Source organism: Crassostrea angulata, chromosome 6 (genome assembly GCF_025612915.1).
Source record: "Crassostrea angulata isolate pt1a10 chromosome 6, ASM2561291v2, whole genome shotgun sequence".
Lineage (NCBI taxonomy): Eukaryota > Metazoa > Mollusca > Bivalvia > Ostreida > Ostreidae > Magallana > Magallana angulata.
The window spans coordinates 52,459,080-52,485,755 of record NC_069116.1 but is presented as its reverse complement, the minus strand read 5'-3'; the positions used below and the strand labels follow the sequence as shown (position 1 = coordinate 52,485,755).

Genomic DNA, 26,676 nt, shown 5'->3' with positions numbered 1-26,676 from the left:
TGAACTCACAGGAACTGATATTTCTTACATGTACGGCATGGTTAATGAGTTATATGATGTGTTCGAATAGAATCAGGGGGTCAGAGTCGAGGTATGCGGTATCGCGACACTTGATATGCTGTTTATTATACTATTATATACATAATCAGCGTTCCTGCATAAAAGTTGTTGTTAATTCATTAAGCATTTTATTGTTTCATATTCACAAACGAAGTGAGGGAGAATTTAACAATGTTTATATGAGATTGCATATCTTGCAAAAGCGACCTGCAAAGGCAACATTACCCGAATATTCAATGTAGGAATTAATAAAAAAGAACTGTGAACTTTGACCTCCTCGTCTAGTTTCACTTTGATCAACCCAAAATGTCAAATGGACATACGATATCTGACTACTGTAGAAGATAAAATTGTTGCTTTTCAAAGCAAGGTCTACTTCCTCACTTTTAAGTAAGTCATTCACACGCAGATTATATGATTATTGCTAAAAAAAAACGAGTGAACGGGATTTGTTGAGTAACAATACAGTATGGGTATCCGATTTACTTCTGTTATTTGATCAGATGCATGTAGATATAAGGAAGCAGGAAGAATAAAACGTATCCGGAGAAACATTGGGTACTTGTTAATGTCCTTATATTTTCTCATTATTCCAATGTTTTATTTTTGCATAACTTTATCAAAGAAATTGAAAATGACATTCTTGCTCCACCCCCCTGCTGTAAGGAAATGTATTTATAATATGTAATTAACTTAGAACAGATGCAGACGTGACAGGTGTATTTTTTTTAACTTTCTTTAAGTAAAGGGGTTGAGATACGCAGTAAAGGAGAAATCATATTAAAGAAATTATTGGTGACATGAAAAGCATACCACTGCTGTAAAAAAAGAATGAGTAGTATCATGCCGTCATCTGTTTCCGATAGTCACGTGTTTCCGATTGTCTATTTTGGTCACTTGCGTTTATAGCTGCAATAATGTAGCCCTCTCCTGATTATTTTTTTTTTGGGGGGGGGGGGGGGGGGGGGGGGAGTAAACATCAGATATAAAAGGGCCACATTATTGCAGCTATTGCGTTTACTACAAAATGATGTCATTTTTAATTACTTACAACACTGAAAATACAGAATCTCCTTTCATCTTTATACATCTCTCTCTCTCTCTCTCCCTCTCTCCCTCTCTCTCTCTCTCTCTCTCTCTTACAACACTGGAAATACAGAATATCCTTTCATCTTTATACATCTCTCTCTCTCTCTCTCTCTCTCTCACAAGTTATATGCTGCGTGCAAAGGTTTAAATCACACAATTACTCAAAAGGCAAATAAAAAGCTATGTTTTACTATTACTTTATAGTAATAAAAATTGCCTAATATCTTAATTATTATATCACAATGTCTAAATCTACTAATTGTCTTGTAAAATATATCTGTGATGATGTATTTTCATGCTAAAGTTATATCATGACTTTGTACTGTGTTTCTTAGTATCGATATCGAAGCTGAAGAGTGCTTTAAAATAAGGCTCTTCTAAAATAAAAACATAACTAAGTAATCATACAAAAAATGGAATTGTATCATGTTTAAGTGATGAAATGTAGTTTAATATATATGGGGTAAATGAAATAATTGAACTAATTAGGTTAAAATAAATGCTTTAAAGACAATTCAAAATATTAAAAGATACATTCGTAAGGTTTGTTTCTTTTGTTTCAAGTATTATTGAAGAAATTTGCTGATGAATCATACTATTGGAAACACATGACGCCCATTTTCATTTGTCAATTGCGGCATTATGTTTTTTTATACATAGATACTGCATAATATGATGACGTTTTTTCTTTAATTTAGTATCGGCAGTTTTTGATGCTATGTCTGGGGTTTAAAATGACATAGTTTTGAAATTATAGACTATAGAGACAACCATAAGAGGAAACATTTATTATTAGACTATCAGAAACCCATGATGTCAGGATACATTGTGCTAGCTATTATATATGAAATGCACTAACACATTGAATTTGATAATAGACAGGAAATAAAAAGGAAATGAAACTACATGTACAGAATACAATAGCTCTGAATATATATAATTTGTAACATTAAAAATACTTTCATTGGCAGGAAAAGTACTAGCTAAGCTTTTTTGCAATTTATCACCAATACATCTATTTAGACTGCGACTTCAGAAAAGTCAAAATGAGTGCTTTTATTGGAGACATGACTCCTGAAGCTGGGAATGAGACTCAGACGGACGAATCAGGACCGGATCAGGAAAACATAATTACAGAAACCCAGGAGGATTCAGCGTCATCCAGTCAACAAACAAATGAATCACTGCGGCCAAACTTAAGGCACCGCATGTTACAGAAAACAGGCCTTTCAGAGCCGCAACCGAAGGATGACACCATAGAGTACCCAGCAGATGACGAGTATGGACTTTTTGAACAGGTTAGTAACATGCGATACTTACTGACATATTGATGAGATTTGTCATTATTTACAGTTAACCTGTATCGTTTATCGATTATTTTCCTTACTGTTGCATAAAATCACATGGCCTGCTTAGGATTTTTTCCCCTTTATTGTTGTACCCACAACTGTTTGTATCCTGTATGAACAAATGGAGGTTTTGTGGGTTGAATGTATTTTGTTGTTTGTGACAGGGTAGGGACTATGAGCCGGTGTATGTGACACACAAGTACACAAAGGAGGAGCAGAGAACTCTCAGTTCCTTTGAGAGCGTGGATTACCTCCCTCCACACAGTGAAATCTACAAACAATGGCTCAAAAATCAGGGCCCTCTAGGGTAAGAAGATGCACATCCAAAAATTCATACATGAATATTGTGCTCTTTAGTTAAATAAATAAATACTGGTTTGAGCTTTAAGGAATTATTGCAAATACCAGTTAGTTTTAAATATCAACTTTTAAAACCAAATCTGTAGCTTTTGACAGTTAGTGATTGTTTGATCTTTGTTTTATAAATTCTCTTGAAGCAAGATTTAATATTTTGCATTGGTTGTCAATCAGTAATTTGTAGACCTAGATCTTTTTGAAAATATTTTATTAACATTATGTGTTATTATTCTGTGTCTGATGATCGATGCCTTTATTTTCCAGGTACAATCTGGGGCGATGGGTCATCATGGGACTGATTGGGTTCTTTGTGGGAATGATTGGGTTTTTGCTCCATGACCTGATAGAAGAAATAGCTCACTTGAAATGGCATTTAACACGACAATTCATAGATGTATGTATGGACTGGATATATAAACAAATCACTTAAACACATTTTCTGATGTAACAATTTTTTTCATATTAAGTCTATAAAAGAGAGGACCTTACTACCATCTTTTGCTGGCAAAAAACATTAGAAATCCATTTACATGTTGAAAATTGTTATAAAAGAGACATCCTACATGTTTTCAAGCTTTAATTGATGATATGATTTTTTTTTTATTTTAGGACAATGATTTTGCACTGGCATGTGTTGTTGCTATTGCATACAGTCTGGTTTTCATTATATTCAGTTCATTCATTGTTGTGGTGAGTTCAGCACTATATTGATAACAAATTTGAATTCCATCATCATAAAATGATAATGGAATGAATAACAAAGCAATGAAATATTCATGATTTGTTTTTATTTGCACAGTTTTTGCGACCAAGTGCGGCTGGCTCAGGGATACCAGAAGTGACAGGGTTTCTTAATGGGACCATGGTCCGTCATATATTTAATGTAAAGACGCTGGCGGTGAAATTCTTCTCTTGTGTGGCAGCAGTGGGGTGTGGCTTACCTGTTGGCCCAGAGGGTCCAATGATTCACATGGGGTACACCATTGATACAGTACCCGCAACATTATTTTAAGAAATCCTTTCCTTTCATATTGTGTATCAATCCTATCGTATTGTGCATGTTTAGTGTTCTGTTGTGCATTAATCCTCTCAGGTTCATCATTAATTTTGATAGTTTTTCCATTTAAGCTTTTGTGTTGATCGTATCGTGCATTTTTATAAGCAAGTCATTTTATTTTGAAGTCACAAGTCAATAAATGCCCTGATTACAATAATTTATTGAACCAATCCTATCCTATCGTGCATGTATCCTGTTCTATCGTCTGTTAATCCTATCCAATTGTGCTTGAATTCTATCCCATCATTTATCTTATAAAAAATAACATTGTAGGTACTGTACTTTACCACACTATATATTTTCTTATCTAATTATCAGTTTCAATTGATTATTTCTTAAACCTGTAGCAATTAAGGAATGATTAGATTCTGTTATATATGATCACACACTTGATACTTTAGTATATTAAATTTCTGTGATTTTTTTTCCCAGTGCTCTTGTTGGAGCGGGGGTGAGTCAGTTTCAGTCAGAGACCCTCAGAATCAACCTCCCAATCTTTGAGAGGTTCAGGACTTCTGAGGACAGGTAAGCTATCTGTAAACTTAAACATTGTATGTCTTTGAAAGATTTCAGGGGCAAGCAAAAATTAGTTTTGAAAAAATTACATTTCGAATGAAATGCCTGCATATGTTTTTTTTTAATTTTTGAGTGCGATAATTTTTCAGACGTAATTTTATATCTGCGGGGGCAGCTGCAGGGGTGGCTTCGGCCTTTGGTTCTCCAGTTGGGGGCCTCCTATTTTCAATGGAGGAGGTGTCCTCGTTTTGGACCACGACTTTATCATGGCAGATATTCTTCTGTTGCATGATCTCTACCTTCACGACCGATTTATTCAACTCAGCTTTTGCTGGATTCAAATTTACAGGCGCATTTGGTCAGTTCAAGACAACCAGATACATTCTCTTTAATGTAAGCATGTTTCTCCATTATACAATTAAACACTGTTACAGCAAAAAGTGTATTATCATATTCGCATTTACAGTGAATTCAGTTTCATTCCCTTTATCTTAAAATTGTATCATAAACTTATAATACGTTATGATTAACAATTATAATAAATTGAAACTGCTAGGATCTTGTGCTTTGCTGTTAGTGTTTTTTATGCACATTTCAAGCAAGAGTATCCCTGTTATCTAAAGACTGAATTCTGAGAGTTTTTTTAAATATTCACACAGATTGAGAGGGGTATAGATGTTAACATCTTGATGTTTATCCCTACCATTATTATCGGACTCATCGGGGGACTGTTGGGCGCAGTGTTTACAATCCTCCATCTTAAGATGACACGAGGCAGGAAGAGGTTTCTGGCCAACATAAAGAGTGAATGGCTCCAGAAACTTCTCAGGATATTTGAACCTGCTGTTATAATTGTAAGAAGCTTCCACATTCAAACTTTTTAAGAAACCAATTTCAAATGCTTTGCAGATCAAACGCATGTTAAGACTGCAAAGAGTGTTCAAGCAAGTAATTTTAAATGAACTTCATTAAAATATATAATTATTATACTACATACCAGTAATTAAATTATGACAAGTAAGTAAATTTATGATATATCATATCATACTGTATCATATAAAATTGATGTCTGAAAATCAATATGCATTAACTGTCCTTGTATGCTCTGTGTTTATAGATTATTGTGACCATTCTATCAGTGTATCTCCCCCAAGCCTTTGGTTGTACTAAGTTTACCTGCATAGAAGGAGTTAGTGGGGATGTCAGGTTTGTATGTCTCAGGTTTAGTTTTTATTTCCTATTGAAGTATTGGGTAAATTGGTATTTTGATATCATTTACTTGTTCAGTCGCTCTACATGCACATAAAACTTTCAAATCCTTGACAAAAAAAAGTTTCATTGTTAGAGGAATACAGATATTTACATATTTTTAGATGTAGATATTTATTTTTAATGGTGAGGTATTTGTTTACAGTGTGAACTGTATGAATGACACCAGGAATCCACTACATGTGGAGTCTACTGTAGAGACTTACACCTGTAAGAAAGGGATAATCACAGGATCCACCAACACTACAATTTACACTAACAGTACCTATAATGAAAGTAAGAATGCTATGGTGTACACTAGCAGTACCTATAATGAAAGTAAGAATGCTATGGTGTACACTAACAGTACCTACAATGAAAATAAGAATGCTATGGTGTACACTAACAGTACCTATAATGAAAGTAAGAATGCTATGGTGTACACTAACAGTACCTATAATGAAAGTAAGAATGCTATGGTGTACACTAACAGTACCTATAATGAAAGTAAGAATGCTATGGTGTACACTAACAGTATACCTATAATGAAAGTAAGAATGCTATGGTGTACACTAACAGTATACCTATAATGAAAGTAAGAATGCTATGGTGTACACTAACAGTATACCTATAATGAAAGTAAGAATGCTAGGGTGTACACTAACAGTACCTATAATGAAAGTAAGAATACTATGGTGAACAATAACAGTATAATGTATTTATTTAAAAAACAATAAAATGCTTTTTTTGGTAATTAATGCAGGATTTGAAGGTGGCTACATTGCAAAAAAAATACATAACCCAAAAGATACACATTAAGAACACAGATATATTTCTGTTTGCAGTGGCCACTCTGATGTTTGGGACCCTGGAGAATGCAGTGAAGCGGCTCTTTTCCCGCGACACACATCTCCAGTTTGGATTTGGTTCACTGCTGACGATGCTTGTCATCTACTTCCTGTTGATCTGCTGGGCTACAGGAACCTCTGTAGCCAGCGGTGCCTTGGTCCCCATGTTGTGAGTTAACCCTGTATATTGGCTCTTTTTTTCAGTACACTGTACAACATTTTCCTCAGTGACCATTTGTCAGCTGTTTAATTAATGCTGTATGCATATACAGTTCATATTCAATGTGATTCAATTTGTTTTAGCTTGTGAAAGTTGTTTACAATGTTTGTTTGACAGATTGGTGGGGGGTTTGTATGGTCGGGCTGTGGGTCTCCTGATGACCTACATGTTTGGCGTCCACAGTGAGGATTTTGGGTACTGGGCTTGGATGGACCCAGGAGTTTTCTCACTGATTGGGGCAGCCTCATTCTTTGGAGGAGTCACCCGCCTGGCCTTAGCTGTGACTGTGATCATGGTATTTATTTATGATAGCCTTGTTTAGCTAATGTTTTGGCTAATTTATTTCATTTTAAAATACCGAAATTTGAATTCTTTTGAAACATTCTCTATCTAAAATGACAATTCTTGATTCTTAAATAATTCTTTAGCACTTAAGCAATCAAGATCTAGTTGCATTTTGAAGTAATCAAATTCAATCATAACAAGTAAATATGAGATTTCCTCAGTACTATGTGATCAGCATGGCTTTGTTTGTAGATGGAGCTGACCAATGATGTACAGATCCTTCTACCAGTGATGGTCTCGGTGATGGTGGCCAAGTGGGTGGGGGATTTCTTCACCCACCCTATCTACCACGCCCTGCTGGAGCTGAAATGTATCCCTCTCTTGGACCCTGAGCCAAGAGTCAGGATAGACAAACAACAGTGAGTGTTTAATGTGGGGCACCCAATCAGTGTGGGATAGAATGAGAAAACTGAGTATTTTTATGTTTTTTGCCTGTATGACCTTGACCTCTGTCTTTGTTTCACAGGTTGAACTTGGACCTTTACAAGGCGGGTGACATCATGTCGTCCCCGGTGATCACCGTCCAGACCCGCGAGTCCGTGTCCGTCCTGTCCACCCTCATTCTGAACACGACTCACGGAGGATTTCCCGTCATTAGCAAAAACACAGACGGCAGCGAGAGCTTCTTTGGCATCATCACCAGGTTGGAACACCATCCTTTTATTTTCAAATAAGACAATGGTTTCTGTTCAAACCTCAGATTATTGAGATAAAGGATTGGAATGTTAATATGAAGAAGGAATTAAAAAGTAAATAAGTAACATATAATCTGTTGAATTTTTTATATACATGTAATTTTGTCAGTCACTGTGTTGGATCTTATCATATTTCTGATATGATTTTACATGGATAATCAGAGTGATTCAGATTGGATTGATTAATATGTACAAGTAGAATGTGTTAATTTCCATAATTTTGTAGAATGGAGGTCATAGTGCTCTTGAAGAATGATGCTTTGTTTAAGCCAGAGAATGATTCAGAGGAAAGTCTTGAAGAAGATGGAGCTCCATCTTGGGTGGAATACAATCAGGTAAGATTTTAAACAGATTAGTGCGAAGTTTGGGGCTTATAAACTTATGTAATGTGTTTTGTCTATTTTATAATCAATTCTTCTTAGATAAAACAACAATTTATCACTGTTCCCTCATTTCTCTATCATCTGTACTAAGCTGGATTTCTCTGATATTGGATTGATTTAATTATTTAATTTACAGAAAGATTTACCATCCTTTAAAGAATTAGTAAGACTTTCTAAAAGATTCTTTTTCCAAAAAATAAAAAATGTGAAACGCAGATGGTAATGCGCATTTTTTCATATGAGCATATGATATGCATGTGTTTGTATATGCAGGAATTATTAATTATAAGATATATTACTATCAAGAATTAACATGTGATATGAGCTATGCCCTTTTTTCAAACTTAATTGATAGTGAATATTCTTAATTTCATGAAATCAAATATAAACTTTATAACTATATACGATGTTACTAAATACTAATAAATTTGAACTTCAATATCTCAAACACTGATATCTCGAAAACAATGGATATGTAAGAGTAATTTGTAAATCTCAACCACATAATATACATTAAGGAGTTTGCCCTTGATATCTCAAATACTCTGATATCTCAAAGATTTTAACCAGGCCCATCTAGTTCGAGATAACAAGGTTTGACTGTATGTCAATTTACCAATATACATGTAATGCTACATACATTATGACTTTTTCCCTATACTGGGTACACATATTTTCAAATTAATTTCATAATCAGAACTAACAACTATTTATGATTGAATATAATAAAGGATAATAAAATATGTAATGCATTTAAATATAACGAAAAGAACTTGATAAAATTTCACAACATGAGTAATACAATGTACATGTACAATATTCATTGCAGGGTTAACTTGCAAAAAGATCATTTAGTGAAAAAAGCTGTTCCAATTTCCAGGTTTCAAAACACATTGTGTTAAAAAAATGTGTTTCTCAATCCAGGATATCTAAAAGAAACCACTTGGAAACTTCAATTTTCCCAGTGGTTACCATTATAGAACCATAAACTTTTAAACTGGAAGCATACTTTTTAGAGCAAAAAAAAATTTTTTTGGGGATGAAGAAGCATCTATTTCATTGGTCAGATATTGTGATTATAACGATGATTATTCAAATAAACTCTTTGTGTTCTGTTTTGTTCTGTTTGTGTTCTAGCTGTTTTGGACATTTGATGATCATGAAATGAAACTTTTTGTTGGTTTGGACAGTTGAATGTACACAAGCTGACAGATCCCCACGATACATCAGTGATGCTACACAAGTATGCCTCAGATCCACGCTACAGTAGTCTATATATAGACCTGGTCAGTCTCAGATTATTTACTGGAGAATATTTGATTCAACTCTGTTTGAATGATTGTCATGAAATAGAATACTATGGAATCATTTAAATTCATGGGGGCCAATTTTCGTGGATGGTTGGTTTTTTGCTTGTTCATGGGGATGTTAATTTGTGGATGCGTCGGTTTTCAGTTGCAATGAAAAAACTAACCTTTCAAAATTTGTTTTCGTCGAGGATGTAAATTCGTGGGGGAGGGCTACCCACAAATACCACAAAAATTGAGCCACCACGAATTCTAGTGATTCCACATAAATATTGCTTTCTGATCAATTATTTCATAAGTTAAAGAGAGTAAGGTTTTATTTGGAATCCCAATGGAATAAATGAAAAAAATTTAGTATATAATACCTATTTATAGAATAAAAAATTCTTGCTCTATCTCCATTATGATCAATTTTCTTGGCATACATGTATCTGTGTAAATTTATTCTGTAATTCATCATATACATGTACATCGAAACACTTATGAATTTTATTTTTCAATTCCGTTTTTCAGAAAATGTTTGCAAACCAGTCTGCTCTGTTCATTCCGGAGAAGTTTTCGCTCCAGAGGACATACATAATTTTCCGTACCCTGGGCCTGCGGCACTTGACGGTGGTAGACTGCCGGAACTCCGTGAAGGGAGTCATCACAAGGAAGGACCTGATGGGATTCTACATGGAAGAGAGGCTGGAGGAAAAAATGAAAAGGAGGCCAACCTTGGAGTTGGATGACCTTCAGAACCGAGGCACAGATAGTGCTAACCATGTTGTGTAGAAATAAGGGAGTTGACAATCTTTGTATCTAACAAATTTTATATACATGTTCTACATGTGAAAGCTATATCATAGAATAATCTAATATTATTTTAGTGATAAATTAAGTGGTTGGTAGTTATTGGATACTCATAAAAATGATATGTTTGTTAGAATATTTTTGCTGATTTTATTTTTTTAATGAAATATTCGATTTTTGATCATTTTCTATTTTTGAACAAGAGATAACGTACAGGGTGGTTGTGTTTTTATACATGTGCCAAACTTGAAAGTTGATTTTACATGTATATTTAAAAGTTGGGTACAATCCAAATTGTGAAATACTCATTAACACAGTGTACATATTTACTGGGGTATAACATCTTTTGAGAAGTTAGATCCTGTTTAATAATATATTTAAATCAAATTTCATTCCATGCAAACAAATTGAAGGTTTCCTCTAAATTGCATGTTTACATGTAAACTCAAGCATTTGACAATCACAAAGCAACTGGTTACTGTTGAATTGAACATTGCATTTCTTATGAACTGATATACTTAGCAAAGTATTATCCTGAATATGCTCACACTTCTATGAAATCCATCCTTACCTTTTTGTATATACACTGTATAGAGATCAAAGAAGGTTTTTTTTAATCTTTGTTTGTTATTTTGTTCTTTGTATATGAACATTCCATGACCCCTCAACCCTTTCTAAACAATGTTCTTGGTTACTTGTATCAAGTTGTTTGTTACTGATTTAAAATTTAAATTCAATTTTTATGTTGGATGATTTTTTTATTTTCAATTTTTTGGTTTATATTATTAAAGGTTAATACCTTTACAAAACCTTTAGCATATTCAAAAGATTGATTTATATCTGAAATGATTTTTTCCTCTTTACAATTTACATTGGTATTTTTATTCAATCAATTTTATCTATAACGTTTATAGATCCACTGATCATTCACAGATTCATGTAGTTAGTTGTTAAATAGATAGTTACATAGAGTTTTTTTTATCAAATTTCAATTTCAGGTATGCATGTGTCAATCATTCACATGTCAACCATACATCAACAAAATATTTATGTTTTCTTTTATATGTTTCTTAGTAACAAGTAATGAATTATGTAAATATAGTTAGTGATAAAATGGTGCCATGTTTTGCCAATGTTTGCTTTGATTCTCTTTAGTAGTGCTGCATCTTAAATTAATGTCAAGAAATAAAAATATATTAAAACTAAAATAAAGTTTTTTAACTGGGTGTAATTGTGGTTTATCTTTGAATTTCTATATATGTATCACTGAAATGAGAATATTTACTAATGTACAATTCCAGTAATTCGAAATGGCTGTCCAATATGGTTGGTTGTTTGTTGTTTGTTTTGCAGTACATGTATTGATATATGCCTTGCCAAATAAAGTTTTATTTTTTAATATCTAATAAATATGGTTTTAATTTGCATAATAATGTCAAGAGTGGATGATTGTGTTTGCACAATTTATTGAAATTTTCAGTTGCTTAGAGTTATTAAAAATGAATGTTATATTAATGATATGATCATTATACTATTCTAAAAAATATATTTGCTTTTATACAACGGCAATAGATGTACAAGCCATGACCAAACAAGGAAAAGTGTTCTCTCCCACACCTTCTATCCAACAATATGAGGATTCCCGAGAAATCCTGTATCTCTCCAATATGCAATTGAAGTCGACACTTATTGGTTGACTTTGGACTGACCTTTGGTAACAGCGAGACCGGACTGGATACTGTGACACAGATAGACAGATCTTTGTTGATGACAGTGGAATGTCCAAGGTTGTTCTGTTAAATCACACATATAAGTTATATCATATACCATTAGATTTGATAAATTCAAGGCTTTTGAAAATGCTTTGTGCTGTGCATGTTAGAAATGCGTCAAATTTTGGCCAATAACGTTCTTTGTTCTTTTCAAATTTTGCCCTTCAGTTTAGAGGTAACTGTAAATAAAATATTCTGGGTTATAAAGCGGCATTTTATGCATGGCGCATATTTGTTTTTTTTTTACATTTGGTTGCAAAAATGATAATGAATTTATAACTTGCCAAAAAGAGGATGGAAACACTGTGTATAGATATACCTTATTTCTAAGGGGGTTTCAATGTACTTTTGCTTATTGGTCCTAAGTCTAAGATATAAAATAACATGGAGTGATATCATAAGCAGATAACATGAGATGTTAAAACTTGTCCAATATACACTAAAACGGCTATCATGACAATCCGTTTTTACTATCTACATAACCGCCGATAAAATAAATTACTAGCAATTTTAAGAAACCTTGAATTGTTTAACTTGAATCAATCAGCCTCGGTTTGTTATCATTATGTCATAATGATGCTTTAAAGTGTACTTTATAAGATACTGAATAGTACAACCATTCAGTACGTTATTTATCTAAAGTTGTACTAGATAGACAAAGTACACACTATTACGACGTCATAGGAGTCATTATACGATACACAAGATACATGTCTGAGTGAGTGTGCGAGAGTCCCCTTGGAGTATCAACATCAGACTTATCTTATCCGATGTTTGCGGTAAACTGACCACGAGGCCATGTCAATACGAGGGCAAATAAGTCGATGACGACTGTCTCCATAATAGAGGACATATCTGACATTGTTAGCATTTCACGGGGATTCATGGAATACCCCCATCCCCTTCACATGTCATGACGTCATTCCTTGAATTCAGTACCCGCGCACTCCAAACCTTACTCAATCACTGTGTCGGTACCTTTATACAGCTACAAGTGTATTTCAAAATCATACTACAGAAGTCATCTATGAAACATTTAATAGCATGCCTTGATGTCAGTATCGAACTTATTATCGATATTGTTTCGATATTAATTCAGCATTGCGGGCAACTTCATTTTCGTGTCGATGTCCTCTGTATACATGTAATTTATTTTCAGTGGGGTTTGAATTCCGATAATAATTTGAAATGATTTGACAGTTTTTAAACGATATCCTATTCAATGGTCGATATCACATTTAAACTGGGGTTTAATCGATGCATATCGATTTGTCATTACGTGCACGATATCGCCGATATCACCTCATTGGGTTGTCTTGTACATCAAAGTTTTGGTAAGAGGAATTCCAGAGGGATGATGGCCGTGGCTAAATTCAGATTACCCCATTTAAGGTCAGACGACACGTTCCTCGAGCATCTTTTTTTTGTATCTCCTCGTAATAAAGAGTTTCAAATAAAAATTATTATTTTTATAATGATTTTCAAAATGATTAAAATTTACTTGTATATGGATATATGACTTGATGGCCGAGTGGTTAGAGCCGTGGCCAGTTTTTGCCAGGAGCGTAGGTTTTAGAGGTTGTATTATTAATTTATTTTTATATCAGCAATTCAAGTGTATTTTCAAGAAGATAATATAGGAAATTGCATTCTCTAGTATTTTGCAGAAATGCCTGGTAAGGTATCCTAATTTTTTGCAAGAAAGCTTGTCAGAGAAGTAGTAAACCAGTAACAAATTCCTGAAAAATGTTATATAAAATTGAAAACGTGTCGTCTGACCTTAAGCGAGAGCTTTGTTTAAAGAAGTAGGAAAAAAGCAAAAATTTTTGGATTTCTTTCATAACTAAATAATAGTTTATGGCCAAAGTATTGAATTCATAAGTTTACAGCTGATGGAGAATTTGCTGACCACCCACGCTGACCCTTGTGTGTCGTTGGTTATGACCTTACATGGAGAGAAGCATGTAGGATTTAGTATCCTCAGTTGGGATGAGATCGGAAAAAATCCCAAGTCTGCATCAGATCACGTGAAAAATGTAATACTTCAGAAACATGCAATTGGAACGTTTTTCAAATTATCGAAAAGTTCTCGACGCGACTTTTTTTCAGTTTGATAATCGCCCGCACGTGTCAATAGATTCTTGTGTTGTGAAATGATCATACTTCACTAGACCTATTTGAATTTCACTTGATTACCTGCTCTGTACATATGTATTATGTAATCTTTATCCAACTGCTGCAGTTGTTACTAGGAATCTTAAGTAGTGCACTCTTATGTTATCAAGAGAAAAACAGTGAACTAGATCCGTGAAAGTCGTGGTTAAAACTTTAGTGATTCAGAAATTTATTATGAAGAGCATAATATGCATTTCCATTTTAAGAAAAAGAGGTCACCTATAAACTCAAAAACTGCAATGAACTAGATTTGATCTATATTGGGAGTATCAATGGACTTATCTTTTGATCTGGTGCACAATAATACACACCATGTGCGACATTTCACAGTTATATGGCACCTCGATAATAGACATGGTTTAGCAGGGTTTTTTTTTCAATTTATGTCTTTGTTTTTCAACACAACACTTACTTCTATTATCAAAGACAATATAACAGGTAGTCCATTTTTTATCTAAAAAAATGTTAACTATTCTTGCGTCAAAAGAGTTTTATGGAATTCAAGTATTGAATACTAGATATTTGTCTTGAATATTAGTATACATGTACCTATGAAAAGGTTCATATTTTTTCATCACAGTGACAAACGATTAAATGACGAAATTTGGAGTCAATGTTCCTTAAATCCAAGTGCCAAACAAGAAAAGATCAAGGATAACTCTAAAGATCACAAAACGAGATCGGGATTAACATATACTGATATCATTTTAAATTAAATCTTTATCTTTAATAGGATATATAGTGGGTGTTTTAAGGCCCAAAGACAAAGCATTCGAATCTCTGCAAGAGGTTTTCAGAAAGTGATTGTTTTTGTTCCAAAGTTTGTTTTTAGATTATGTTTAAGAGGTTGATGGACATTGGAAGCCAATCAATGTCAACATTTACTGAGACACACATTTTGTCCTCTTTTGTCAAAACATAATAACCAAATAAGTAGATTAAAATGACTTTAAGTCTGGGAATCCAAAGCAATAACCAATGTAACACAATACATGCACTTTTAGAAAAGACACAACTATTAGAGCAACAAAACAGTCCAAGAAACGCAACAATTAATTTAAAAGCAAAACAACAATAAACATAACAATTAAAGCAACACAAGAAATCATGAAAGGCAACAGTTAAAACAACACAACAATCAAAGAAACACAAAATAAAAGCAACACAATAATTAAAACAAAGCAACAATTAAAGAAACGCAACAATTAGAGCAACCCAACAATAAAATAACGCAACGATGAAAGCAATACAACAATAAGAGCAAAACGACAGTTAAAATACGCAACAGTTACAGAAACGCAACAATTAAATTAACAAAACTACGAAAACAACGCAACAATCAAAACAACTCCAAAATAAAGCAACGCAACAATTGAAACAACACAATAATCAAAGAAAGACATTAAAAAACCAGAAAAATGAAAGCAACACCTAAAGCAACATAACAATTAAAGCAATGCAACAGTCAAAGAAACGACAATCAAAGAAACGCAAAGAACAAGCAACAGAAAACTATTAACACCTAAAGTGATATGAAAAGATATACATCTTATACTTGCAAAGTAGTGTTTATGCATTTTATTGCATGCATTTTGGTATTATTGAATTCATTGCATGCATTTTGGTATAATAGAATTTATTGTGCTTACTGTCTACTCCAAAAGCCAGACACTTACTAGGCCCCATTACATTAAAAACACAAATTGTCAAGCTTGTTTTTTTTTTTTGGTGGTATTGTTGTTATTGTAACAGAATCCAGTAAATATTCTAAGGAAAAATTAAACAGCAGTCAAAAGTATAGCCATTGCAGAAATTTCCAACTTCTTTAAAAATCCAGTACACAGAAGCAACGATTGGACGATATGGCTAACATTTAAAAAAAAAAGTCAAGATTGTCTATTTTGGATAATAATTGATTATTTTTTAAGATAAAGAGCATGATGGTTAGAATGTGATCCGTCGGTGTTTGGTCACTGTCGATTTGGAGGGGGGATATGGCGCGTTATCTGGCGGGGGTTACTCAGGGGGACAGCAGATACAAGAAGAAAGAGATAAATAAACAAGAAAGGACATCCCAGTCATCTTTATCAGTTTACAGCAGGGATGAGGCGGAACGTCGGTAAGTCTCCATGTTATTTGGCTAGCGTTGCATTACGTGTATATAGTGATTTTATAGTTAATGCCATTGAAGCTATTGCTTCAATGACATCATCAAAGAAAAAAAATGTATTACTTTTTTATATCATATATAAAATCAAGAGATTGGAAAACTTTTGAGCGTTGCAAAAATAATTTAATACTACTGCAGTATCATTTATTTTCATTGATTATCAAACGAAAAATAAATGAAAGATCCAATTTGTCTTTATTATTTTATGACTGTAACCAAAAATATTCTATTTGATCAGGATGATAGAGTAGTTAAAATAATGAAGATAATTACACTTACAGTATATATTAAACTAAAAAATAATATAAGAAAATGTGATCTCAAATGGCAAAGCCGACACTGCATCCTGTTTACAGGTATAATGTGTTTGGATATTTTAAGTAAATAGTTCCATTGCTGACACTTGGAGAGGAAGCAAAGATTAAAATATAAACCGACCTCTTGAGAAATGTTTGCTAAACACTTTTTCTGCAAGTCCAACAGAACCCGTGGACAAATAAAGATTTGCATGTCAATACCAGCCCATCAATAAGGCCAAACATGTTAAAAATTGAAACGGCTAATTTGAACAGTAGGCATGTTAGGTGATTTATCATGATCAATGGATAGTTATCGCGTAGATCATGTATATCTGATCATTCAGGAGTGTTTTTAATATAATATTGACAGCAAAGAACATAAAACATGCCGAAGAGACCCCCCCCCCAAAAAAAAAAGAAAATCCAAATAAAAAACAACCCCCCTCAAAGAAAATAATAAAGTGAAAAACATTTGTATTTTACGAAGAAACGTCGTGTCAAACGAATGATTAGATTTGATATATCAGATAACTTTGATATTTATAGCGATAAATTTATATCATATATCATGATATCAATATTGTAACATTATTGCCACAGATCTGCAGCTAGCATCCCATAAATATTAGTAGTTATATTGTTATACAAGCTGCATGCATAACTACAATCGCTTATTCAATTCTTTGCATCATATATTTTTTGATGTATCGTTAGTTGAGTGTTTTTATCTGCATAGATATGATGACATTTTGAACGAATCAGTTGAATGAAATATTCACATCAGAGAGAGAGAGAGAGAGAGAGAGAGAGAGAGAGAGAGAGAGAGAGAGAGAGAGAGAGAGAGAGAGAGAGAGAGAGAGAGAGAGATTAATGGGAATCATATTTCGTTGATTTTATAAAACAGGATACGGGTACATAATTTCGAAGACAATGCACAGTCTTGTCAATAGAATACACCGTCAAATCAATTATTTCGATATACATTTCATTTTATGATTATTTTTTTTTTATCTTTAACAATATTTATTGATATTTTACAATAGCAGGTACATGTATTTGACATAATGTACAATAAGATTGGGAAACCAGCCAAAAGGCTTATACAAATCTCTCTCTTAGATAAGACAATTTTTTTCTTATTTTATGAATTGAGTCAAGAACGACATCCACGAAATTTAGTATTCACGAATAATGATTTAACACTGAATTCAAATTCAGTGCAAAATGTCATGAATTATTCGAAAACTTGTCTGAAATAAAATAAAAAATTGGTTTTTTAATAAAGATAGTCCTTTTTTTTTTACGTAGCGAAACTTTGAAATAATTATATATCTTCACACTATTGTGGTTGATTCCTAGGTGACCGGCGGAGTAGCGCCTGCACACAGACAGACTTACTGGACGTGTCGATATGGGTTACCACCCAGAGGCGGGGGTCCGCCGACATCATAGACACCGCCATCAAATCACACAACATCAAGAAGGACTGGCATGCCAGCTTAAAGGAGATTGGAATCTTCTGGGGAGGCTCCCTCATAATGCAAACCGTGATCGGTGGGTAGTCCCCCCTCCCCCACCCCCAACAACCATCCTCATCCTTTACTTCACTGTATATGTTCGAAAGCCATATTGACATTAGATTTTGGGTATTAGGTACATTGGGAGGACTGGAGAGTTGTTGTCAATTTTAACCCATATTAATCTCCTTAAGGTGGTTTGGGATACCTGTCGATATTAATGTAGATGAAAGTACGTCATAATCAAAACACTTTCACCAATTTAGAAATTTCAAATTTTAGAATATTTTTGACTAAAAATAAGTTTAAAACTTTGTTGGAAAGTTAACATTAATATTTTATAAAAGCCCTGACGGGATTAGTACTAACGATTAACAGATTCGTATTTAACGCTCTAACTCATTGCGCTACCTTAAAAGAAAACATTTTTTAAATCATACCTGATTTATTTTTTTTTATTTCTACAAGAAGTACGTCACAATATGGATGTGTACCATATCACCTTAAGAAAAAGAGCCATGTTTACAGATATTTAATTAAAAAGTTATTCAAACTTTACAGCTACAATATTTATTGGGGTTTTTTTAAATAAAAATAAATTGTTTATTGCCAAATGAACCCCATTAACAATTTTTGGTTGATATGATAGGTAATTTGTTGAATACTCAGCCAGCTGAAATCTACACAGTAGATGTAATTGTGATGGTGAATTCACTCCTTGTTATATTTCATTTTACACAACAAAGTCCAACCAATAACCTCGTCCATCGTGTTGTTGACTGACATTGAGAGATGTAGATTAAGATTATTTACAAATGAACATATGTATTCAATATTAAGACAGTATTGCCCGAGTAATGCAGCTGCCACTGTCATATTATGATATCTTAGATAAAACTAACAAGTATGTGTTTATAATCTCCATTAATTTTTCGCCTTAATCGCAGACACCCTGACTTGAACCGAAACCAAAACAAATCCGAAAGTCCGCCTCCCCGAAAAAAAAAATCAACTCATCATTATAATTTGATGTATCCCGTGAAAATTATATACCTATACCAATGATCTTGGCCTTCACCGGTATTTCTAGAGGCACACGGGTGTTGATGAAACATCCTCAACCAGGATGTCAAACTCAACCAGGATGTCAAACTCAACCAGGATGTCAAACAATAATCAACCAATCAATCAAATGTCCTATAAGCGAAATTAATATTTTGTTTGTTATGTCCTTAAAACAGACTTAATTGAAAAAAGAGTCCATTTCCAGGTCCCGGAATTTTCACCTCCCCTAAGAACGTGGTGTCGGGAGCAGGGTCCGTGGGCTTGACCTTTGTCATCTGGGCCCTGTGTGGGGTGTTCTCTACATGTGGTGAGTTTAACATTTCTTTTATCTAGAAGAGTATCAAAATATATAACCATATGATATATTCTTTGCCCTCAGAATTTACAATAAGAATTTTTTTTTGGTTTTTATTAATTTTTAAAAGATACTGTACATTTTAAACTGTTCACGTCAAATTGGTGATATTCTATTTTATTAAAACAGTAGTGTTCTCATAGATAAGAAAATAAAACAATACAAAAAAGTACCAACTAACGAAAGTAAAAGTTTTCGAACGAAGTATTTATAATTTCATACTTCAGTACTTGACTATTTGACCAGTTAAGGGTTAACAGAATGCAGTGTTATTTTATTTTTGTTACTTTTACGACAACGCGATGTATCCAACTCCAACTTTATCACAGGCAAATAAATTTTGTAGACTATTGTGACTGTACATAGGGCTTGTGTTAAGATTGTCCGTGTGCACGTTTTTACTATTTTTTGGTAGATCACGTGCTTATTGCAACCTGGCAATAACCCAGTTATACCTTATCTGTGTCAGTTTGTTTATGAATGCAAAAGATTAAATGTGTTCCACATATAATCAAAACAATAAGCACATTCAATGAAGAATATGTCGATTTATACCTGTCTGCCTTCACGTAGTGAAAACAATAACACTCTTTAAAGTATAAAATAGATTACAATAGGTCTATAAGAAATGACAGGAAAGAAAACACAGTCAATATAAAATTTAAAAAATAAGTAAATGTTATATACCGGTACTTGTAAAAGTACAATGTTTCATTACAGTCAGGTTTAACATTTTTTCACCAAATAACAATATTTATTTAGCATTAAAATTCAAATGTTTGCGTTTTATGAATGGACCCCCGCTAAATTAACCTTGGTTTTCACTACACTACACTACATTGTTGACAATTCTACACTACGGATGTCCATTAATTATATCTTATCAGCTATCTACCCCGGGGTCTTCAATAAGTACACAAGGTTTGCTTAAATGAAAAGCTTTTATTGTCCCAGATGGACTGTTTTTAGACAAGAGGACCTTAATTTTTACATCACTTGGGATGCTTTCTAGCTTTAGCAAACACAACTTGTTTGTCCAATATATGTAGGAAACCAATGGCAGATAACCTATTTTTGAATGGAAAATGTTCCTTCCCCCAATCCTATTTGATAAGGCCTTGGTAATGTTTTCTCAAGGTGTGCAGCAGTACATTCCATCTTAATACTCTGTTTGTCTTTTTAAGTGTTTAGCCTTTTCTTATCTCGAAGACGTCCGGCAAATAAAATTTGTATGAATTACATTTGTCTTCAGATAAATTCTCCATTAGAGTTAAAAACAAAGGTCTAATGTGCCAATACAGAACACACACATCAAACGTCTCGAGGTTTTCTAAGGATAAAGAAAAGAGACCCAAAGTGATCCAAAAATTCAAAAAAAATACCTGTTACACATGTAGGTGTCTAATTTACTAGTACATTCATATAGCTAGTAAGCTACATTACTACCAGTACATTGTACATATATACTGTTATACATTGTCAAATTAAAGATATTACAATGAACACAGTATGCTAAAGAGTGATATTTGGCTTTTTGTATATATGTCTATATAATGCAATATTTCAATTACATGTATATCTATAACTTATTCATAGATATAAAGCACGAATTCGTTTCAGCTGCCTTGTGTTTCTCTGAACTCCAAATCTTTGTCCGACGGGCGGGTTGTGAGTATGGCTACCTCCACAAAGCCTTCGGTCCCCTCCCCGCCTTTATCTACACGTGGATGCGTATTGGTGCGGCCGAACCTTGCACCACTGCTGTCTTTGCCAAAGCGTTTGCCAGCTACATCGCAGATTTAATCGGCGACGATTGTGGACCGCCAGCTATCCTACACAAGCTGTTGGCCATTTTAGCGATCAGTAAGCTATTTAAAAGCCAATATCATGTTTTAAATACTCTATTTCACGTGATGCTTCGTTGATGCTTGTAGTATTGCTTACTCTGCAGTAACACTGTCCATCGTCAATGCATACAACGTACAGTTGGCAAGACAGATGATATCTGTATCAAATCTGGCAAAAGTCATCACTATCGGTACCATTATAGCCAGCGGAATATACAATATTTCATCCGGTAAGTTTTATTATAATTGAATATATCTGTAGATAGTCATAGGACTCTAAATAATTCCCACCTTTATTTTGCTAATACCATGTACACTTCTTCGATTTCTAGTAATATTTTTTGCAGAATAAGCAATAGCAGGAATGTTCATTTCTTAAGCTTCTACACCGGACAATGAATACAATGAATTTTACATACACATTGTTATATTTATTACCAAAATAGGAAGAACGGGGTCGCTGGGGGAGGGATTTAAAAACACCGAGTCCTCCAACAACCACGTGGTCTTTGCCGTCTACAACTCCATGTGGGCTTATGGTGGATGGTAGGTTAATACATGTAAATATAAACCTTGTCTTACCCTGAAATAGGGTTGGAGGGTAGTGCGCCATTATGGCGAATACTCTGATAGGAATGCATCATAAGGTGTTCTTAATTTGTGTGCTTTCAGGTCAAATGTCCCATCTGTCACAGCTGGGGTCAAAAAACCACCCAAGTAAGTAAGCGTGGAGTCCCGCCGGATTCCGCACCATGCCTACCCTATAGCACTATGTTCCTGACTATGTACTGACTATGTACTTGTGCATGCATATTTTCTTGTTTCGTACAGATTTTTTTATCGGTTGGATTAGTCCATCGAGATGCAATGGGAATATAGTTATTCTCTCAGACACGCAAGAATGGTATACGGGGACTGGAATCATACCACTATCTTAGTAGACCTGTTACAGTAAAACATGGTTATAGCGTACACGATCATAACGAATTCCTGCTGAGAGCGAATTCAATTCCACTCTAACTATCAAAACGTATAATGAACCTGTCGAATGTAACAAAATACCTTTATATTTAATGGATGTCTTGTCTATGGTACTTCACTATAACCGTGTTTTACTGTTTATATTTCGGGTCTTATCTGTGAGCAGACAATATGTATGATAGACTGAATCATGCAGTCATTGTATTTAAAACGCTGAAAAAGATACGCTCAGTTGACTATTCGTATTCTGTTGTAATCATAATTTTTTCTGTACGTTTCAGAAATCTTCCTCGATTGGTAAAGATCGTCATTCCGACGGTGATGCTGATTTACCTGTCCACTGTGACGTCATACTTCACGGTGCTGACGCCGGAAGAAATGACGGCGCATCGCTGGTTTGGGGTTGTAAGTTTTTTTATGCCTTTGTTACATATTGCGTAACCACTTGTTCAAATTATGAGCTCCAGCTTTAACTGGTGGTAACATCCAGAAAGAACCAAAAAACGCATGTATTGTTCGGGAAATTTAGACTCACTGTGGTTTTTTGCAGACGTGGGGACGAAAAATGTTAGGAGGGGCAGGCTTTCTTATCCCTGTCGGCGTTGCATTTGTTGCTTTGGGAAATGCCAACAACACAATCATAGCATCGGGGAGGTAAAATAACGAAGGCCTCACTGTCGAATGATTGCAATCACTATTTCAATAGTTTTTTTTTTAAATAACAACGTCTTTTATCATCCGTATAATGAGAAATAGACATTGGGAAGTAGAAATTTTCTTATCGGTTGTTCCTTCAGATTATCGTCAATTTCTGCGGAGGACGGATATGTCCCGGAGTTTCTAACATACAGACACGTCAGGACGAAGAGTCATATTCCGGCCATCATTATGAGGGTATCATGTTACATCAATACTATGGCAGCAGTTGTTTGTAAAATGTTTTTAAACAAATAATTGTGGAAACATATAGTTTCAATACCGAGGGGAATTATTATTATGCACATTGTTAAATAGAATTATCTGACTTTTATTGAATTTTAAAAGTGATTACCTAAACAAGTATATGTACATGTACATATTGCAGGCAATAGCAGCAATCGTCATGGCCACGTGTCTGTCCTCCCAGCTGATGGTACGGTTCTGGATTTTCACGGTCTGGTTGTTTCACGGACTCGCCATTTTTGGTCTGATCGTCATGAGGATTCGCAAACCCCACCTCCCTAGGCCGTACAAAGTAAGCATGCGTCTGTCTTTATCGCCATAAACTACATTTTTTGTAAAGAAAATATTCAGTTATTTTTATTTTAAAATTTAATATTTTCCTTTATATTTATATACAAAGCTCTTTGTCCAAAGAATATTAAGATATTATGTCTAATAGTCGATAAATGGACACGATCCTTTTTTTTTAAAAAAACCCTCAAACATGTTATGTAATAATATAAAGACGACAGGTGTGGATTGTATTTTCTGTTACAGGTGAACATACTAATCCCTATCTTTGTGACCCTGGGGGCGGGCTACTTGGTGATTGCCCCCCTCACAGTCTACCCACTGAAGGGCGAGTTCATCCTGACGCTGGCCGTGGCTGGGTCCGCCGTTGTGTTCTATGTCCCGCTAGTCAGGTGGAGTTGGAATAAAAAGATTACAGGTAAAGATTTATAAAGGAAGACGAAACACTCTGAGAGTATAGTTGAAATTAGCAATCTTTGAAAGGAAAAAATGTATTTACTTGGTAAAGCATTATAACTTTAAATATGGACACCTTTTTGTCTACTATAACGTAGATTCAGTCCTTTTCTTTAGAAGAAACTAAAGGCTTTCAGTGGAAAATTTTGTATTTCAGATTACTTTACGGTTTTCTTCCAACTGTTCTTTGAGATCGTTCCAGAGAAGTAAGTGTAATGCCAAAATGCATATATATCTATATTAATAGACGTTTCCAAAACAAACGAGACACCAGTTCAATTTTATGCATTTTATTTTCTTTACAGACGTTTCCAGAAGCGTCAGAGACAAAAGAAATCCCGGCGACCGGCGTCCGTAGCGCCGATGACGACACTGGAGCCCATCGAGGAAATGATAAACGAGTTTGACGACGCCTCTTCGGTAAGAAGGATGGGTCGCCAGGACTCCAACGACGCATGCTCAGTTGACTTTTCCGACGTGTTCACGGTGGCGACCTATGACACCATGGGGTCACTGGATGACCTTGAGTCGATGGACGGGACCATTGACGACTCCGTGTCAAACTTCAGTAGCTCGCCCTCTAGCGGCGAAAACTCGCCCCCGCCGAGGTACGAGGAATCCTTCGACTATGTGACCAAGCTGTGAAAGGTGTTGCATGTTACACCATTGGGTCATATTTATTCGGACAAGAACGGGTTTTAACGATTTATCTGGTCCAAAATATAATGATAAAGGCACGGGATCGTTCTTTTAGGCATGGGAATCATTCTTTCCTGCGACCAAAAACAATAAATCACAGAGACCATTCTATTTGGCAGCTGCAAGATTTGGCTAGTTCAATTGCCAGTCACCGAGAAAATTCTGAATGCAAAGAGTTCAGAGCGATGTCATCATGCCATGTTAGTTTTATCAAATTGATCAATGGGAGGTTACAAAGTTTTGTCTGTGATAAAATGTTTAGATATATATGTTTGATTTGTTTTGTTACAAAGTATTTATTTTATTCATTGTTCATTTGTTACAACTTTGTTTTCGATATTTGATAAAATTGTTTTCTTTTTCTGTGTTTGCCTACTTCCCGTTCTCAACTACAAGAAAAATATCAGTGACACCTCAAGTCGAATTTAACTCATAGGTGCCGCGAGCAGAATTGCTGTCTGGTCATCCAAGAAATCGGGCGTAAAGATACAGTCATGTACGATTTTTGATTAAACCAATTACAGTTATTACACCAATGAACAGTCGGTGGGTCGTCGCATGATTCTCGAACTAAACCAAAATCAGGCAAGACGATAATCATCATTAGATCTCCAGATAGTCGCCCTTAAATACAAAATCGGTCTTCCAAAAACCTAACAGATTTAGGAGCGTCTGATGTATAACTTGCACATAATAAAGGAAAAACCTTCATACACGTAAGCATAATTATAAATAATGTATATATTCACATTACCAAGTATGATTTCCTCTGTTTCTTACGGAATAATTTAGTGTATTTTACTTACATTTTACAATCTTACAATATTATTTTGTAAAAAGAAAGATTTAAATATTAACAATAAAATGCTTTCCTTGATAATTCATGCAGGTAAAGATGGTAACGACCATTGCAAAAAAAAATTAAAAAAAATTAACATAACCCGCTAAGGCGGGTTATGCATTTTGTTTGCAATGTCGACACCTTCATATTCCGATTGAATCACCAAAGAGAGCATTTTATTGTTTAAGGTAAGGTTTGCGGCTTGCATTTTTTAGAGGTTGTACCAAAGTTACATACCATTTTGTTCACTATACTAAAGTCTTTTTCCTCATGAAATTCAAATGAATTTTGCCCGTCCCGTTTTATAACTAAAAAAGGTCAAAGTTCATGATTTCCAATTTTCATTTTGATGAAATGTAAACAATTTCGTGAAAATATGTACATTTTATATGTGACTATTATGGGGGTTATTTATGCTTAAAATGTTCGAAAATAATATCACTATTGATATCATGATTCACTTTTATTAATTTCTGATGAGCTATCTAAAAATAGAATAAAATGCAACAAAAGTCTTAATTTTGGACTACTATTATGTAAACGAAAACATCTTATTTGAAACCTTTCCAAGTCCACCGATTTCAGGAAAAACGTATCTTAGAATATGTGTAATCTGATGTTTCTAAAACACTATTCAAAACCATATGATGCGGATTTCGTTTTCGTGGAAATTGATAAAATGCTTGTGTCCTCTTATTTTTTCATTGAAACTAAAAAAACCCGCGAAATAAAAAAAACCTGAAATCAATTATGACGTCATATAAATTTTGACGTCATAACTGAAATAAAGGGTAGTTAGTGTTACGTCACAATGAAAATGTGTAAGTTATCTCCCTGTAACCGCAAACCTTACCAAACACAGAGTAACCAATGATCATTTTTCTGCAGAATATTTTATTTCGATTTCATGCCCATAAATTGAAAATAATATTAGATTTCGAATTGAAGTACTTTCTTCTTGACTTCTTAATTGTTTATGAATAAACTTCTCTTTATTAAT

At 34.2% G+C, this 26,676-nt stretch overlaps 1 protein-coding gene across 1 annotated transcript; it reads left to right on the top strand.

Annotated features, from left to right (window-relative positions):
* Positions 1-2,134: 2,134 nt before the first annotated feature.
* LOC128188694 (uncharacterized) lies at positions 2,135-25,592 on the top strand. The gene is made up of 30 exons (XM_052859906.1): positions 2,135-2,447; positions 2,663-2,805; positions 3,120-3,249; positions 3,465-3,545; positions 3,655-3,830; positions 4,345-4,437; positions 4,578-4,821; positions 5,088-5,282; positions 5,546-5,634; positions 5,843-5,973; positions 6,522-6,693; positions 6,862-7,039; positions 7,282-7,448; positions 7,556-7,732; positions 8,011-8,119; positions 9,358-9,453; positions 9,988-10,228; positions 18,042-18,236; positions 19,470-19,571; positions 21,240-21,482; positions 21,571-21,696; positions 21,913-22,012; positions 22,139-22,183; positions 22,729-22,852; positions 22,998-23,101; positions 23,245-23,341; positions 23,532-23,681; positions 23,927-24,098; positions 24,294-24,342; positions 24,442-25,592. Exons 1-30 carry the CDS (start codon positions 2,196-2,198, stop codon positions 24,779-24,781), a joined length of 4,521 nt encoding a protein of 1,506 aa, XP_052715866.1. The 5' UTR covers positions 2,135-2,195; the 3' UTR covers positions 24,782-25,592.
* The last annotated feature ends 1,084 nt before the right edge of the window (positions 25,593-26,676 follow it).

Excerpts from the sequence above, each read along its gene's own strand:
- LOC128188694 (XM_052859906.1), top strand. The coding sequence starts at position 2,196 with ATGAGTGCTTTTATTGGAGACATGACTCCTGAAGCTGGGAATGAGACT. Across the intron at positions 2,806-3,119 it reads AAAAATCAGGGCCCTCTAGG|GTACAATCTGGGGCGATGGG; the intron begins GTAAGAAGATGC and ends TTTATTTTCCAG. Across the intron at positions 23,102-23,244 it reads ACAATCATAGCATCGGGGAG|ATTATCGTCAATTTCTGCGG; the intron begins GTAAAATAACGA and ends TTGTTCCTTCAG.